Source organism: Dendrobates tinctorius, unplaced genomic scaffold (assembly GCF_039654945.1).
Source record: "Dendrobates tinctorius isolate UK_male_01 unplaced genomic scaffold, ASM3965494v1 ptg000079l, whole genome shotgun sequence".
Classification (NCBI taxonomy): Eukaryota; Metazoa; Chordata; class Amphibia; order Anura; family Dendrobatidae; genus Dendrobates; species Dendrobates tinctorius.
The window spans coordinates 916,754-935,734 of NW_027361747.1; the positions used below are offsets into that span (position 1 = coordinate 916,754).

At 42.4% G+C, this 18,981-nt stretch overlaps 1 protein-coding gene across 3 annotated transcripts in view; it reads left to right on the forward strand.

Moving 5' to 3' along the window:
- Positions 1 to 18,981, forward strand: part of SLC30A9 (solute carrier family 30 member 9) — a 191,409-nt gene that overhangs the window by 149,984 nt on the left and 22,444 nt on the right. For all 3 annotated transcript variants that reach the window (XM_073583422.1, XM_073583421.1, XM_073583423.1), the window contains one exon: positions 14,232 to 14,345. In XM_073583422.1, the coding sequence (XP_073439523.1) occupies positions 14,232 to 14,345 (114 nt within the window). The remainder of the gene's footprint in view (positions 1 to 14,231; positions 14,346 to 18,981) is intronic.

Below are 18,981 nucleotides of genomic sequence, written 5' to 3' on the forward strand. Positions count from 1 at the left end.
GTGGTGACGCATAAACTATTTTTACAATAAAAAGCGTCTTTTAGCGTATGACAGCTGACAAACATAAAATCCCGCCATAAATAGTAAATCAAACCCCCCGTTATCACCACCTTAGGGAAAAATAATAAAATAAAAAAAATGTATTTATTTCCATTTTCCCATTCGGGTTAGGGTTGGAGTTAGAATTGGTTTCCACTGTTTTGGCACATTGGGGCTTTTCAAACGCGACATGGCGTCCGATCTCAATTCCAGCCAAAAAAGTTAAATGGCGCTCCTTCCCTTCCGAGCTCTGCCATGTGCCCAAATAGTGGTTTACCCCCATATATGGGGTATCAGCGTACTCAGGACAAATTGCAGAATAACTTTTGGGGTCCTGTTACTCTTGGGAAAATAAAAATTGGGGGTGAAAAGATAATTTTTGTGGAAAAAACATGATTTTTTTAATTGTACGGCTGTACGTTATAAACTTCTGTGAAGCCCTTGGGGGTTCAAAGTGCTCTCCACATATCTAGATAAGTTCCTTGGGGGGTCTAGTTTCCAAAATGGGGTCACTTGTGGGGGGTTTCCACTGTTTAAGCACATCAGGAGCTCTCCAAACGTGACATGGCATCGGTTCTGAATTCCAGCCAATTCTGCAGTGAAAAAGTCAAACGGCGCTCCTTCCCTTCCGAGCTCTGCCATGCATCCAAACAGTGGTTCCCCCCCACATATCAGGTATCAGCGTACTCAGGACAAATTGCACAATAACTTTTCCACTCTAATCTCTCCTGTTACCCTTGGTAAAATAAAAAAAATTGAACCTGAAATAATTTTTTTTTTTTTTAAAAAGTTAAATGTTCATTTTTTTTTTAAACATTCAAAAAATTCCTGTGAAGCACCTGAAGGGTTAATAAAATTCTTGAATGTGGTTTTGAGCACCTTGAGGGGTGCAGTTTATAGAAGGGTGTTACTTTTGGGTATTTTCTATCATATAGACCCCTCAAAGTGACTTCAAATGTGATGTGGTCCTTAAAAATAAAATGGTGTTGTAAAAATGAGAAATCGCTGGTCAACTTTTGACCCTTATAACTTCCTAACAAAAAAAAATTTTGGTTCCCAAATTGTGCTGATGTAAAGTAAACGAGTGGAAAATGTTACTTATTAAGTTTTTTGAGTGCTGTATCTCTGTGATTTAAGAGCATAAAAATTCAAATTTGGAAAATTGCTAAATTTTCGCCAAATTTCCGTTTTTTTTTTTCTCACAAATAAGCGCAAGTTATATGAATGAAATTTTACCACTAACATGAAGATGAAGTACAATATGTCATGAGAAAACAGTGTCAGAATCACTGGGATCCATGGAAGCGTTCCAGAGTTATTACCTCATAAAGGGACAGTGGTCAGAATTGTAAAAATTGGCCCGGGAATTAACATGCAAACCACCCTTGGGAGTAAACGGGTTAAAGGGATCTGAATACTTTCCGTACCCACTTTATATATACCCCATGCTGGTATATATGTTCCTGTTCCTGGGCCCCATCCTGCTATATATATCCCCCATCCTGGTATACATGTCACTTATCCTGGGCCTCACCTTGATACTTGCATATCCCCATCCTGGTTTATGTTCCCATTCTGCCCCTGTTAATGCATAGAATAAAATAAACAATTATAATCACCTTCCCTCCACTATTGCCAATGCCATCCAGTGCACGTCTTGCCGCATGTATGAAATCCTTGAACAGCCGGTCGAGGGTGCATACTGCTGTGCGAGATGTGAGCACATTGTGCATTTGGAAGCCCAGATACTGGATCTAAATTTGCAGCTGGCAACACTGAGATCCATAGACAATATGGAAAGTAGTCTTCTGCTCAATGAGCAGACGCTCAATGGGATAGATGAGGGGGGGGATGCTAGGTTGGAGCTGCAGGGCAATGAAGCAGCTAGCTGGGTGACAATTAGAAGGCGGGGTAGAGGGAAGAGCACCAGGGAGGCTAGTCCTGATCTGGCACACCCCAATAAGTTTGCGAAGTTGGCAGATGAGGGGAGTGTTAGTGCAGGAGTAGCACTGCTGCAGCAAGGCATGTCCTCTGAAAGCCAGAGGAGTGTCTGCTCTAGTAAGGGGGGAAATAGGAGAGCAGGGCAGGTCAGACAGGTTCTGGTAGTGGGAGACTCCATTATTAGGGGAACAGATAGGGCAATCTGTCACAAAGACAGGGATCGTCGAACGGTGTGCTGCCTACCTGGCGCTCGAGTCCGACACATCGCTGATCGGGTTGACAGATTACTGGGAGGGGCTGGGGAGGATCCAGCGGTCATGGTGCACATTGGCACAAATGACAAAGTTAGAGGTAGGTGGAAGGTCCTTAAAGATGATTTCAGGGAATTAGGCTGTAAGCTTAAAGCAAGGACCTCCAAGGTGGTATTTTCGGAAATACTTCCTGTACCACGTGCCACGCCAGAGAGGCAACGGGAGATTAGGGAGGTTAATAAGTGGCTCAGGAATTGGTGTAGGAAGGAGGGGTTTGGCTTCCTGCAGAACTGGGCCGACTTCTCAGTTGGTTACAGGTTCTACGCTAGGGATGGGCTGCACCTCAATGGGGAGGGTACAGCTGTGCTGGGGGAGAAAATGGCAAGAAGGTTGGAGGAGTGTTTAAACTAGGGATGGGGGGGAGGGTATTCCTTTTATAGGAGTGGAAGACAGTGCAGATAGAGACCTGGGCACAAATAATGACATTTGGGGGTGTGGGTGGCATGGGGGGTGGGGTTAGAACAGTTAACAATTTAAGAAAGAATAGAGGTACAGAGAGATACATAAAGTGCATGTATACTAATGCCAGAAGCCTCGCCAACAAAATGGAGGAAATGGAGTTAATGTTGTTGGAACATAATTATGACATGGTGGGGATATCTGAGACATGGCTGGATGAGAGCCACGACTGGGCGGTTAATTTACAGGGCTATAGTCTGTTCAGAAATGACCGTGCAAATAAGCGAGGCGGAGGTGTGTGTTTATATGTAAAATCATCCTTAAAACCCATCCTGCGTGATAATATATATGAATCTAATGAAAATGTAGAGTCCCTGTGGGTAGAGATAAGGGGAGGGGGGGAAAATAATAAATTACTGATAGGGGTTTGTTATAAGTCTCCAAAAATAATGGAAGCAACAGAGAATATCCTCATAAAGTAAATAGATGAAGCAGCGACTCAAGGAGAAGTCATTATTATGGGGGACTTCAACTACCCTGAAATACATTGGGGAACCGAAACCTGCAGTTCCAGCAAAGGTAATAGGTTTTTGACTACTATGAGAGACAATTACCTTTCACAACTGGTTCAGGACCCAACAAGAGGGGGGGGCACTGCTAGACCTAATATTAACCAACTGGCCAGACCGCATATCAAATGTAAGGGTTGAGGGTCACTTGGGTAATAGTGATCACAAATTAATAAGTTTTCATGTATCCTTTAATAAAATGTGTAGTAGAGGGGTTACAAGGACACTAAACTTCAGGAAGGCAAATTTCCAACGGATGAGAGATGATCTTGGTGTAATTAACTGGGACGATATCCTGAGACATAAAAATACACAAAGAAAATGGGAGACGTTTATTAGCATCCTGAATAGGACCTGTGCACAGTATATACCGTATGGGAATAAACATGCTAGAAATAGGAGGAAACCACTATGGATAAATAGAGCTGTAAGGGGTGCAATAAGAGATAAAAATAAAGCATTTAGAGAATTAAAGCAAGTAGGTAGTGATGAGGCATTAACTAAATACAGAAGATTAAATAAATTCTGTAAAAAGCAAATCAAGACAGCAAAGATAGAGACAGAGAGACTCATTGCCAGAGAAAGTAAAAATAATCCCAAAATATTCTTTAACTACATAAATAGTAAGAAACTAAAAAATGATAGTGTTGGCCCCCTTAAAAATAGTCTGGGTGAAATGGTGGATGAGGAAAAAGCCAATATGCTAAATGACTTTTTTTCATCAGTATTTCCACAAGAAAATCCCATGACGGATAACATGATCAGGGATAAAAATTCTCCGTTAAATGTTACCTACTTAACCCAGCAGGAAGTACGGCGGCATCTAAAAATCACTAAAATTGACAAATCCCCGGGCCCGGATGGGATACACCCCTGAGTACTGCGGGAATTAAGCACAGTCATAGATAGACCATTATTTTTAATCTTTAAAGATTCCATAATAACAGGGTCTGTACCACAGGACTGGCGTATAGCAAATGTGGTGCCAATATTCAAAAAGGGGACAAAAACTGAACTTGGAAATTATAGACCAGTAAGTATAACCTCAACTGTGGGTAAAATACTGGAGGGTTTTCTAAGAGATACTCTACTGGAGTATCTGGAGAAGAATAACCTTATGACCCAATATCAACCTGTCAGACTAATCTGATAAGCTTTTATGAAGAGGTAAGTTCCGGACTCGACCAAGGGAATGCAGTGGACGTGGTGTACATGGACTTTTCAAAAGCTTTTGATACGGTGCCACACAAAAGGTTGATACATAAAATGAGAACAATGGGGATAGGGGAAAATATGTGTAGGTGGGTTAAGAGCTGGCTCAGGGATAGGAAACAAAGGGTGGTTATTAATGGAGCACACTCTGACTGGGTCACGGTTAGCAGTGGGGTACCACAGGGGTCAATTTTGGGCTCGCTTCTTTTTAACATATTTATTAATGACCTTGTAGGGGGCATAGAGAGTAGAATTTCAATATTTGCAGATGACACTAAACTCTGCAGGGTAATCAGTACAGAGGAGGACAATTTTATATTACAGGAGGATTTATGTAAACTAGAAGCTTGGTCTGATAAATGGCAAATGAGCCTTAATGGGGATAAATGTAAGGTCATGCACTTGGGTAGAACGAACAAGATGTATAATTATGTGCTTAATTGTAAAACACTGGGCAAAACAGTCACTGAAAAAGACCTGGGTGTATGGGTGGACGACATACTCACATTTAGCGGCCAGTGTCAGGCAGCTGCTGCAAAGGCAAATAAAATAATGGGATGCATTAAAAGAGGCATAGATGCTCATGAGGAGAACATAATTTTACCTCTATATAAGTCACTAGTGCGACCACACTTAGAATACTGTGTACAGTTCTGGTCTCCGGTGTATAAGAAAGACATAGCTGAACTGGAGCGGGTGCAGAGAAGAGCGACCAAGGTTATTAGGGAACTAGGGGGTCTGCAATACCAAGACAGGTTATTACACTTGGGGTTATTTAGTTTGGAGAATCGAAGGCTTAGGGGTGATCTTATTACAATGTATAAATATATACGGGGACAATACCAAGACCTTTCTAATGATCTTTTTACTCTTAGACCTGTGACGGGGACAAGGGGGCATCCTCTACGTCTGGAGGAAAGAAGGTTTAAGCATACTCACAGACGCGGATTCTTTACTGTAAGAGCAGTGAGACTATGGAACTCTCTGCCATATGATGTTGTAATGAGTGATTCCCTACTTAAATTTAAGAGGGGACTGGATGCCTTTCTTGAAAAGTATAATATTACAGGGTATATACACTAGTTTCCTTAATATTGCGTTGATCCAGGGAGCTAGTCTGATTGCCATATGTGGAGTCGGGAAGGAATTTTTTTTCCCCAATGTGAAGCTTACTGTTTGCCACATGGGGTTTATTTGCCTTCCTCTGGATCAACATGTTAGGGCAAGTTAGGATAGGATATGGGTTGAACTAGATGGACTTAATCTCCCTTCAACCTTAATAACTATGTTACTCCCGCCACGCGGTGGCCTTTTCTGAAGCCGGAAGCTGACCTCAGTGTGCAAATGATGTGATTGCATAACTGCCCAGCAGCAGGCTCGTCAAGTTGCTGGCCTCTGATTGGCTGGCAGCTTGTATTGCCGCACACTTACCTGACTGGTCTCTGCAACACATGGTGCTTCCGAAGCTGCCCATCCAGTTGGTTTGTGCTGTTGTCGGCATGGCCCCCAGTCACACGGGCCTGGTAGCGGCCTCTGCGACCGCGATCGTTATACCCCTGGTGATTACTAGCTGTCTAGCTAGGAGCTTGTGAGCACTGTCATCCTTGCCTAGCAAATCTGCCACCATTGATAAACTGCAGAAGTATCCAGAAAATGAGGTAGCGAGCTGTACACTATAGAATTAAAAATGCCTCCCTTCTTGAACATGGAGCTTTTTAATGACCAGTGAATAGCAGTATTTGATTTTACAAGCCTATTGCAGTTTTACCCTCAAGAACTTGAGAATTTTACTTTAAAGAGGACCTTTCACCAAATGTTTTCATGTTTAACTGGACACGTGATGTTTTATTTTCCTAGTAACCTTTCGTGCAGGGTCCGCACTCCCCCTGTAACTGTTGGAACTGTATGTGACTTTGTATTCTTATTGTCTGTACACGCCCCCGCTTAATTTAGTCCAGTCAAAATACGGTTTGACCCGGAACAAATTCCAAGAAAGCTTTTTATGATTTTTTTCATTACTATTATATGTGGGGAACAACATATTAAAAGTTTTCCAAAAATTGATCAACACAAAGGTCCTAACTATGACGTCATAAGACGATGACAGCCATCGCACTAAAAATAACGAATATTTCCCTATTTCAAAGCTGTAGCTTTATGATACAGTAGAGTTTGCATTTTGTATACTATATATTTTCATATAACAATTTTTATACCAAGTTTTATACTAACTACATGGACAGGCGAGGTCATGACATCATCAATGACGTCATAACATATATGTACATTTCTAGAAATTATAGAATTAATACACAGTGCATTTTAAGACCTACTTCACTGAATAAGCGTGTCAGGTCAATAGTCACTATTTTCATCATCAGACACTGCTTCCTCACTCATATTGTCACAATGCCCTTCTTGACATGGTCCGCATACCCGTGAACAGGTAAGTCCGTGTCTTTTGCAAGTGCACCGAAGTGTACTACAACCACGAGAACAATTGCAGTGAATTATTTTCAGAAGTGTTTCTGGCGCGGGTGAAGTATCCATCATCACTGGAACTAGACTTTTGTTCTGCAATTCCCATCCCCATTCAGTAGTGTCCATGGCCTCACCATTGTCCATCCAAAGCATCACTTGGAGGTTACTCCGAAGGTCATGATACTTCGTTGCAGAGGAGGTCAGTGGCAGTCGTTCAGGTGTAACAAAGATTTTGGCTGAACCAACTTTTTTACAGAGAGTAGAATACCTCATTGCAGACAGATTGTCTCCAGGTTTGCCCCCGAACAATGCCAACATTGCTTTACACCCAGCGTCTTCAATCTCAGCTCTGTTTTTGTTAGGTGTGGAAAAGATTTTAGCACAGCTATTTAAGACCGAGTCTCCCTTCAAAACCTTGTGTAGACCTAGTTTTTTTCCGATTCCAAAAACCGCGGAAGTGGTATCGCCACCCGTGAATGCATGAAGGAACAGAAGACTGCTGCAGACATGGTTTCCCAGGAACTTCTTCATAATCTTAATGTCGTATACTGCTGCATGACTCCCTTTATCTGAGTAGAAATAAAGCTTGTTGCCATCGCTGATTGACGCGTGATGAAGTAACAACACCAAAAGATCTGTATCTTCGCCAATGAGACTAGTACGTTTGTTGGATGACATTGACACTGCTGCCTTAACAATCTCCACATCTGCATCCCCCTCTGATTGTATTATGTGGCAACCTCTGTCATTCAAGCGCTTTGAAGCGAGATTGATAAGAGACTGTTTGTTCTCCACATTCGAAAGGAAGTCCTCCTTTTCCCCGACAAATTTCGTTCCTTCAGCAATGTTCACTTTGTTACTTGTTCGTTTTTTGCGCCGTCGCTGATGGGTAATGTCCTTAGTGTTTGGTCCTCCAATGTAACCATCAAATACTATCGTAGCCTTACCATAGTGCTTTAGTGTGAAAGATGCATAGTCTTCAGCGATTGAACAATATGTCTTTCCTTCTGACCACTTCAGTCGATGGAGAAGAGAACCTCCATCAAGAACATAATGTTCCACTTCTGGTACATCCTTGAGTACTGCGTCATCTGAACGCTGTTCTTTTATAGCAGCCATCAGTTGTGCTTTGTTTGGTTTGCGTAAGAGATGTTTTGCCTCAATGAGGGATGGTGGGTATGGTGAAAGTTCATAGGCCATCACCTCATCAAGTGAAAGATCAGCAGTTTGAGACACCACAAGAAACCTTTGGAACAAAAGAGCTGGGTCTATTGTTTTGTCCATAGCAACGTCAATAGCCTCACTGGATGCCAGGGTCTTGGCTTTCATTGACCGCTTGTACTTAACTGAAAACAGTAATTGACCCTCCATTGTTGCCACTATTTCTCTGCCAATGGTGAACAGGTTATGGACATTCACATCCTTATTTGCATTGACACCGGTGATAATGTTGCGAAGAGATACTTCATCAGAGAAAGGTGAAAAGGTCTCGAGTTTATCTGCAATTTTCTCCAGGTCTTCATGATCTCTTCTCGTCCTTGACGTTCTTGCATCCTTGTGTTGTTCACTGGTGACAAAGCTCTGGCGAGTGAAACCCTGCATTGCATCACTGTAGGAAGAGGACACTGGCACAGACAGAGTCCACAAGGCCCTCTGATGTTCAGACATTCCACTTCTTCCTCTGGTGAGTCCTCCTGCAGTTTTTAGGGAGCGCATCAGAGCTTGCTCGATGACTGACTAGGTCGCAACCCAGGCCTGCCCAGTACTGATCAGTCCGCCTTACAACATGCAAGCCATTCATAAATCTATGGAAGACTGATGGCATATCATCTTCCAGAGTGGTCATAGACTGGAGATAAAGGTAGGCGGCCTTCACATAGTTCCCATGCCCAGCAGCTGCAAGAATGGGCAAACATTCGGCTACAGCATGAAGGTGCATCAGCCAGGATCCTGTAAGATCGGCCTCGATAAGCTCCCTTGCAATTCCAACCATCTGTTGGTAATTCAGCCATAGTTTACTGGTGCGAGAGTGAACGGATAATCCGTTTCTTTTGGTGGACAAGAGGTGGACAATTTCACTAAGGCAGGTAGAAGTGATGACCAAATTCAAGTCACTCTCCCCTGTCAGTGTCCGAGCATACAACTGCTCAAGTTCTTGCAACAGGTCTGCAAAACCGGGATGGTCGCAAAGTACTTTGTCTGCAACTTGCTGAGTAAGACACTGATCAAGGAGGAGATGGCCACGAACTGCACGCTGAACTGCCTTTCCAGTCATGATGTGTTGCACAGCATTGTCACTGTAAATTGTTCCCAAGATCTCTTTGTGTCCTCTCCCATCCATCAACGTTCCTATGGCACCCATAAGATTCATCAATGTGTGGAAGCTCCCGAGCATCAGGACATCTTGAACCGGGCTGTCTTCAGGCACCTCGTGTTTGATTTCTGACGCTTTCCAGTAGAGTGGCTGATCGAATGTAACAACTGCAGCGGATCGGTGTTTATCAGCAAGGTTGCACAGATACTCAAGAGTAGAGAAGATGCATGACTTGTCTCCGGAATACATGTCAATGATGGGCAGGAAGACCCCGGATGATCACAGTCTTTATGTAGCATGTGCATCATTCCATTCCAGCTCGGTGCAGGCTGTTTGAAGCGTAAAGACATCTCCCACAATACATCAACACGATGGTCAATGGCGTAGAGAAATGGCAAGGGCTTGAATTTTATGTTTCGGCGAGTGTGTTTTGCGAAACGGTATTCCCTTACATCAACTCTGCTTTGTTCAACTATCTCCAAGTACGCAGTCTTCCGTCTGAGAACAGTGCGACTGACCTTCCTTCCTGGAGTCACAGTAGCTACCATCCCCATGCCATGGAACGTCCCCTTCCCATCTAACGTGATGATATTATGATCGACGTTGTCCACAGCGAACAGCAGTGCCGTATCCAGTCTGTCTATGGTACCACCGAGTACATCCTGGCCAACAGAAGCAGCAGCGTTTTCCTCGAATCGCTGAACTTCCGAATATGATGAACAATATCCCCATGACTGAGAGACTGTCTACAAGAAATCGAGACCTGAAATGATGATGGAGCTGGACTGCTAACCCAAGCTGCAATGGAGCTACTGCAGCCCTGGGACGTACAGCCTGAACAACTGATTGTACAATGCTTGCGACCTTCCTGTGAATGTTCTTTCCAACGAAGTGGGTTTCAAGCAAGCAAAGCAAACTCAGGGGGAGATAATCTAAGGCAGACTGACATCTGAAGTCTTCGGATATTAATCGGTTGAAGATGGGATCTTAGACTTGATATCGCTCTTGATTAGTTTGGCCACAGTCTCTATGATGGCTCTCTTCTGGGCGTCTTCATCCGTTTCCTGACTACGGAAATAGTCCCTCAGGATTATTCTGGTCTTTTCACGGAACGTTACAATGTTAGGCAACCCTTCACACTCTATGAATAGCGAATCGCCATACCTCTCATCCAGCGTATACCTCAGCCATTTATCACTATAGACAGCACTGTCTCCTTCTACAAGATACTCCGTCATTTTCTTTGCAAGATCTGTGACAGTCAGTTGCTCTTCATCGTTGTCTTTGAGAAATGCACACATTCTCAAGAACGCTTGCTCTTGGTCCATGTTCATCGGCCTCCCTACCTTCCGCGGTTTCTTTGTAGTAGATCCACCACCATGACGCATAGGAATTCCGTAATTTGTCCGAAAGTTAATGTCACATGAACGATGATAGTATGCAGCATGTAAGTCCTTCCCAAAGTACGCGATTCTCCCTTGAATGGTGATTGCCCAGTCATCATTACGCTGTTTGCAATGTGACTAGATGGACCTTACAAATCCATTCGTTTTAACAAAGTTATAGTCATCGAAATCACTACTAGATCTTGTCTTCACCACTTCATGTCCACAGACCAAACACTGCGTCGTGCTATCATAGGATCCAGTAGACACCCGTGTACCTCTCTTGGCAGGTGAACGATGAACGGAAGTAGCTTTCTTATGCAAGTCTATTTGCTTCTTGTTTATGTAGTTCATACGACATCTCTTGTGCACCACTGCTCCAGCAGCTACCACAGTGCTAACGCCCCTCTCAATGCTGGCTTTATTGATCCCTTCAGCTCCTTTCGCACCAATCACCACTCTTTCTCCATCGTCTTCTACTTCATGGCTGCATAAGAGGCAAGTTTCTTGACTTTCCATCATTCTCAGCTCTGTAAAAGAAGATAAATAAATCGTTAATAAATATAATAGTAGTAATTGTAAAAGAAATATGATAGACACTGAAAGGCGAGTCGCATTTAACATTTTACAGCTTTGGCGGCCATATTCTTTGACGTCACATTTGGACCCTTTGTGGTAACCCTATCTTGGTAAACTTTTAGTATGTTTTTCCCTACATGTAATACTACCAAAAAAACCAATAAAACGCTTTCTTGTAATTTGTTCAGGGTAAAGGATTTTTTTCGTATTTTGACTGGACTAATTGTAAAGTGCTGAAGAATATGTTGGCGCTGTATAAATACAATTATTATTCTCATATACAGCCACTATCACAGTTTTGGTCTTTTCTCATTTCGATTCTTTTGCAGAGATGTTTTGGATCAAAGTATTTGCCACCTAATGAGTTGCGGTAACGTTTGTTAAAAGCCAAATACTTTAATTAGTAATATCTTCACAGCAAAGAGTCAAAATAAAAAAAGAGGAACGAATGGTGGCTGCAGAGTAGAATAAAACTTTGTGTCCTGTTCAACATGAAAAATTTGGTGAAAGATTTTGTTTAAGGGAAATGGCCTCAGATTGGGGCCAAATACTAAATGAGATGGTCTACTGAGGCTGCATGCAACGTAAAGGGGATTTGCTTAGTTGACAGAGCAAATTAAGAGGAAGATAATAAAGTAGTTACCGATATATTGAACAAATATTTGACGATAGCTCGCCAAGCCTCCTCTTCGCACCAATTTGTGGGCAATGCCCCAGATTCAGAGTTTGAAGTTTCACCTTATAGAATCATAGAATCGTAGAGTTGGAAGGGACCTCCTGGGCCATCTGGTCCAACCCCCTGCTCAAAGCAGGATTCGCTAAATCATCCCAGTCAGATGTCTGTCCAGCCTCTGTTTGAAGACTTCCATTGAAGGAGAACTCACCACTTCTCGTGGCAGCCTGTTCCACTCATTGATCACTCTAACTGTCAAAAAGTTTTTTCTAATATCTAATCTGTGTCTCCTCCCATTCAGTTTCATCCCATTGCTTCTAGTCTTTCCTTGTGCAAATGAGAATAAAGTTGATCCTTCTACAGTGTGACAGCCCTTTAGATATTTGTAGACAGCAATTAAGTCTCCTCTCAGTCTTCTCTTTTGCAAACTAAACATTCCCAAATCCTGCAACCTTTCCTCATAAGACAGGGTTTGCAGACCGGTCACCATTCTGGTCGCTCTTTTCTGAACTTGCTCCAGTTTGTTGATGTCTTTTTTAAAATGTGGTGCCCAAAACTGGACACAATATTCCAGATGAGGTCTGACCAAAGAGGAGTAGAGGGAAATAATGACTTCACGTGATCTAGACTGTATGCTTCTGTTAATACATCCTAGAACTGCATTTGCCTTTTTTGCTGCTGCATCACACTGTTGACTCATATTCAGTCTGTGATCTATTAGTATACCCAAGTCTTTTTCACATGTGCTGTCACTTAGCCCTATTCCTCCCATTCTATATATGCTTTTTTCATTTTTATTGCCCAGATGTAGTACTTTGCATTTCTCCCTGTTAAAAACCATTCTGTTAGTTACTGCCCACTTCTCCAGTTTATTTAAATCTTTTTGAATCCTCTCTCTCTCTTCTCTAGTATTAGCTATCCCTCCTAGCTTTGTGTCATCAGCAAATTTAATCAGTTTACCCTCAATTCCTTCATCTAAATCGTTGATAAAGATGTTGAACAATACAGGGCCCAGGACAGAGCCCTGTGGTACCCCACTTGAGACATTCTTCCAACTGGATGTGCAGCCATTTACGACCACTCTTTGGGTCCGATCACTAAGCCAGCTATGAATCCACCTAACAGTTGCCTTGTCCATTCCATACTTAGTCATTTTTTCAATAAGGATTGTATGAGAGACTTTGTCAAATGCTTTGCTGAAGTCAAGATATACTATATCTACAGCATTTCCTTGATCCACCCAATCAGTGATACCGTCATAGAAGGAAATTAAGTTAGTCTGACATGACTTATTAGTTACAAACCCATGCTGGCTCTGTTTGATCACTTCATTCTTATCCAGGTATTGACTTACATGTTGTTTAATAATTTGTTCAAAGATCTTTCCTGGTATAGAAGTCAGACTCACCGGCCTATAGTTGCCTGGGTCCACCTTCTTCCCCTTTTTGAAGATAGGAACAACATTTGCTCTTCTCCAGTCTTCTGGCACTTCTCCTGTTCTCCAAGAATTTTCAAAGATTATGGAGAGTGGTTCAGAAATTTCTTCTGCTATCTCCTCCTTCAGTACTCTGGGGTGTAATTCATCTGGACCTGGAGACTTGAATTCATTTAGGTTAGCTAAGTGTTTCCTCACTATCTTTCTGTTTATAGATATCCTGGATTCTTCTATTCCCTTAATAGGACAGTGAAGAACAGTTGATGTTACATTTCCTTTCTGAGAGAAAACGGATGCAAAATAGGAATTTAAATGTTCAGCCTTCTCAACATCCTGTCTTACCATTTCATCATTTTCATCCTGTAAAAATCCTATAGCATCTTTGACTTTTCTTTTACTTTTGACATATCCCCAAAATCCTTTATTATTGCTTTTGACATCTTTTGACATCCTTCTTGGTCAGGATCCTTGTTATGCCTTCAATATAGTTTTCCATGTGGTCAGTCAACTTTAATTTTATATCAGAAGGAGGCGTTTGATAAAACTGTCTGCCTGCTGTCCCTAGTATGGGGGGCTTGGCGCATGTGAATGTACACAGCTACTATTCATCTCATTGGAAGTTGTAGAGGTCTCCGTCTGAAGCATCACCTACAAGCCCCTCTACGGAAGTGGCGTACAGCGCTATTTGATTGCCTAAGGCGCTAGATCACACATTCTCCCTGGCGTGTCTCCATTGTCACTTCTGGCAGGAGACGTGGCCAACCTTCTCTTATAGGGAACCTTTTAATCTTACAAAGAACATGATGGAGTTATAGTTTTAGTATTTATGCAGTGCTTGTGTAGTATATCACCTAAACTGATATTTGATGATGATTTTCTCATTTGTGATGTAGGAAATTCGACAGGTGAAGACTCCAGAAGACTTGGAAGCTTTTATGCTTAAGCATGGGGAGAACATCATAGACACACTAGGAGCAGAAGTGGACAGACTTGAAAAAGAGCTGAAAGTAAGTGGCAATGAGATTTATAGTTTCCTTTAGACACAATTTCATTTTTGCAAAGGTCCCCAAAAATATAATGAGCCCTATGTATATTGAGTTAACCTCTTCCCGACCGCCCACAGTAGATAAACTTTGGCGCCTGCTGGGCTTTGTGCAGCGCCGACGTTTAACTACTGTCCGCGGTTTTGTGCCCCCCGGGACCCCCACATACCTTACAACGCGGGGATCCCGGTGCACAATGCATGCTGGGACCCCCGACGTCATCGAGACCTGATTGGTTCAGGTCCTGATGACGTCAGCGTCACAGCAGCCAATGGGAGCGATCGCTGGGAAAGCTGCTTGTTTCCCGGCGATCTCACTCATTGTAACGCGGCTTCTCCTCTGATCTAACACTGACAGATGATCAGAGGTGAAGCAGCGTTACTGTGTGACTAGATCGCTGCCTGGCACAGCTGGCCAGGCAGCGATCTTGTCACACAGTAACGCTGCTTCACCTCTGATCATCTGTCATTGTGAGATCAGTGTTGAAGTTGCGTTATTATGTGCCAGGCAGCGATCTTGTCACATAGTAACGCTGCTTCACCTCTGATCATCTGTCAGTGTGAGATCAGAGGAGAAGTGGCGTTACTATGAGTCAGATCGCAGGGCAGCGATCTTGTCACAAAAATAAAAAAAAAGTATAGAAAAAAAAAGCAGGTACACAGGTTAGGGCTAGGGCTGGGATTAAGGTTATGGGTGTGTTGGTGTTAGGTTTGTGGTTAGGGTTATGGTTAGGGCTGAGATTAGGGTTAGGGGTGTGTTGGGGTTAGGGCTGGAATTAGAATTGGGCGTTTCCATTGTTTAGGTACATCAGGGGCTCTGTAAATGCAATATGACGCCCGCAGACCATTCCATCAAAGTCTGCATTTCAGAACGTCACTACTTCGCTTCCGAGCCCCACCGTGTGCCCAAACAGTAGTTTTCTCCCACATATAGGGTACCAACGTACTCAGGACAAATTGGACAACAACTCTTAGGGTCCAATTTCTCCTGTTACCCTTGTGAAAATAAAAATTGGGGGGCTAAAAGATCATTTTTGTGGAAAAAAAAATGATTTTTTTATTTTCACGCCTCTACATTATAAACTTTAGTGAAACACTTGGGGGTTCAAAGTGCTCACCACACATCTAGATAAGTCCCTTGGGGGGGTCTAATTTCCAAAGTGGGGTCATTTGTGGGGGGTTTCCACTGTTTAGGTACATCAGGGGCTCTCCAAATGCAACATGGCATCCGATCTCAATTCCAGCCAATTCTGCATTGAAAAAGTCAAACGGCACTCCTTCCGTTCTGAGCTCTGCCGTGTGCTCAAACAGTGGTTTAGCCCCACATACGGGGTATTGGCGTATTCGGGAGAAATTGCACAAAAAATTTTGTGGTTCATTTTCTCTTTTTACACTTGTGAAAATAAAAAAAAATGGTTTTGAAGTAAAATGTTTGTGAAAAAAAGTTAAATGTTTATTTTTTCCTTCCATATTCCATTCATTCATGTGAAGCACCTGAAGGGTTAATAAACTTCTTGAATGTGGTTTTGAGTACATTGATAGGTGCAGTTTTTAGAATGGTGTCACTTTTGGGTATTTTCTGTCATATTGACCCCCCAAACTCACTTCAAATGTGAGGTGGTCCCTAAAAAAAAATGGTGTTGCAAATTTTGTTGTAAAAATGAGAAATCGCTGGTCAACTTTTAACCCTTATAACTTCCTAAAAAAAAAAATGTTTCCAAAATTGTGCAGATGTAAAGTAGACATGTGGGAAATGTTATTTATTAACTATTTTGTGTGATATAACTCTCTGATTTAAGGGCATAAAAATTAAAAGTTTGAAAATTGCAAAATTTTCTAAATTTTCGCCAAATTTTGATTTTTTTTAACAAATAAGCGCAGATCATATCTAAAAAAATTTACCACCATCATGAAGTACAATATGTCATGAGAAAACAATGTCAGAATCAGTAGGATCCGTTGAAGCGTTCTAGAGTTATGACCTCATAAAGTGACACTGGTCAGAATTGAAAAAATTGGCCCGGTTACGAAGGCAAAAACAGGCTCGGGTGCGAAGGGGTTAATCAAAAATGACAACCAAACATCTGTCATTGCTATCCATACTAATCAGTCAGTTTGCAAGAAAAGTAAGCTGAACTCTTAACGGTTACCAGGGGGCAGCAAGGCTGCATTCTTACTTGATAATTGAGGCCCAGTGGGGCAGTTATAGTTGTGTAGAATACTAAGAGTTGAGTCTTTAACATTTTATAAACTTGCAATAATTTGCGATGTGCAAGACAAGGGGTAACAGAACAGGAGCAATAAAGATTGTGAATTATGGCCGCTCTGTGTTCAGGGATAGCGCGAAGATGAGACTTCCCCTGGAATCACAGGGATTTCTGAAATATTTTTTGGGTGCAGATTGTTACAGAACATATTTGTCTGAACCCCCCTCACCAAGTGCTCACTCTTTCCCCAAAAGATGTCATTGGAAGGAATAATTGGGCATTCAGTGGTCCCAAGGTGGGTAATTGCATTACCCGCTAGTCTAAGACCATCAAGATCCAGAAGAGGCGTCACATCACCTCTGCAGCCAACTGATGGGCTGTAGCTTTTACATTTCTTCTACTGAGATGGATTGTAAAAGCTAAGTCTAATCCCTGGCTACGTGATGCCTCTTCCATATGTTGATGGCCAGGGATGCAGTAGCGAGTACGGAGGACCTGTGCCACTTCAGGAGGTAAGTATTGGATTTTTCTTTTTATTACCTCTCATTTGACCCATTGATAACTCTTAAAGTAGGGGAAATCTCATTAAAGGGGATAAAGTGTTAGTAGCGGCTTTTTGAGGCCCCCCATACACCTTAGACTGTCGGCCAATCCCATCCATATCGTCTTGTTCAGCCATTGTTAGGCTGTGTATGAGGGCTTTAACTTTTCTCTGCCGGTGGGTGGGAAGACTAGCTGTTTGTCAAACGAGTGTTCAGTAATGCGCTATGGAAGGTGCATAGCAGGCATAACTGTGATTCCAGTTACAGGGTATTTTCATTTCCTAAGTAGAGTTGATTAAATGCATTTTATACTCCATGGTAATGCGGCCAGTCGGGGAGCACAGGGCCTGTGGTCACCCAACCCCGCACTAAATGAACCCGTTAGTTTCCTGACATTTAGTTCTCTGTTTCTGACTTTGCTGCTGCTAATTTATGGTTGCAGATTTCTTGACTATTCAACTTGTCAGTTCCCCGGAGAGTTTATTTTCAGTTTTGTGTACATGTGTTTTCCATGCTGTGCTCCCACCGCTCTCTGGAAGAAACCTACAGTTGTTTTTTTTTCAGACATTCGCACTATTTCAGTGTTTGGATTCTAGCCTGATGACATGGGGAAAAAAGAACTTGCATCTTCTGAATCTCCAAATTGGCACGTGTCGTGTTGTCTAGAAAAGCAGTGAAATAATATTTTGAAATTTAAATTAAACTACCGGTACTTGCATTTTTTTTTTTTTTTGTGTGGAGCTGATTATTTGTATAATAGGAAGAAAAAAAAAACATTCTTAATTTCACAAATTTTCCAAGCTCACAGCAAAATATGAACAAATCAGTTTTCTGACTTTAGGCCATCCAAATATTTTCCCAGCTTTATTAACTTTTATAATATGAAATGCGTACTGTCATCTCTTGATTTATAAGAGGTCGGTCAGCGCTCCCTGTATGTCTGTTTTAGTTAACTTGTTTTAATAGGACAACCCCGTTATCACCTAGCCTACTGACCGGCAGGTGTCTGACCACTAGGACAAACACCGATCCGCAGAGTGGAAATCCTTTATCCGCGTTACAAAATGGCACAGCGGCTCCGATGCCTGACCCCAACTTCACACCACAGCAGCCCCATAGGGAATGAATGGGGCGGAGGGCGAGCATGCCCAATACAGCTCGATTCTAACAGGGATGAAAGCTCCCCGTTCTGCTCATCTGTATAGATCGCTACAGTCGGGCCCTAATGGATCATTAAGCTATCAGTCTTGTATATAGGTGGTAATTTGTTTTCACTGGACAACCTGTTAAATGCATGTAATCCCCATACAGTAACAGTTATAGAGCATGGTTACTGTCCCATTTACACAAAGTAAACCAGGCTCTTGAATGAGTGCTGATCGGCGGTGTTTGCTGGCCTTTTATTGACAGCACGGCTCCTGTGTACATGAGGTGATCTGCTCTTGCAATGATTTTAAGCTAGCTTAATAATCATCACCTGCTAATTAATGAGTGTTCTGCACATTCATCAGGTGATTTGCCGGCATTATTAGATGGATCAACAGTCCGACAGTTATTGAGTCATCTAACTTGGCCAAAACACATTTAGGCTATGTGCACACGTTCGGAATTGCCGCGAAAATTTCTGCGGGAATTCCGCAAATCCCTGCCGCGGGAAATACGCATGCGGAGTTGGCATGCGTATTCCCGCTAAACACTAGTGTTTTGCAAGCGTTTTAGCTTGCAGAATGCTAGCGTTTTCCAAGCGATCTGTAGCATCGCTTGGAAAACTGATTGACAGGTTGGTCACACTTGTCAAACATAGTGTTTGACAAGTGTGACCAACGTTTTACTATTGATGCTGCCTATACAG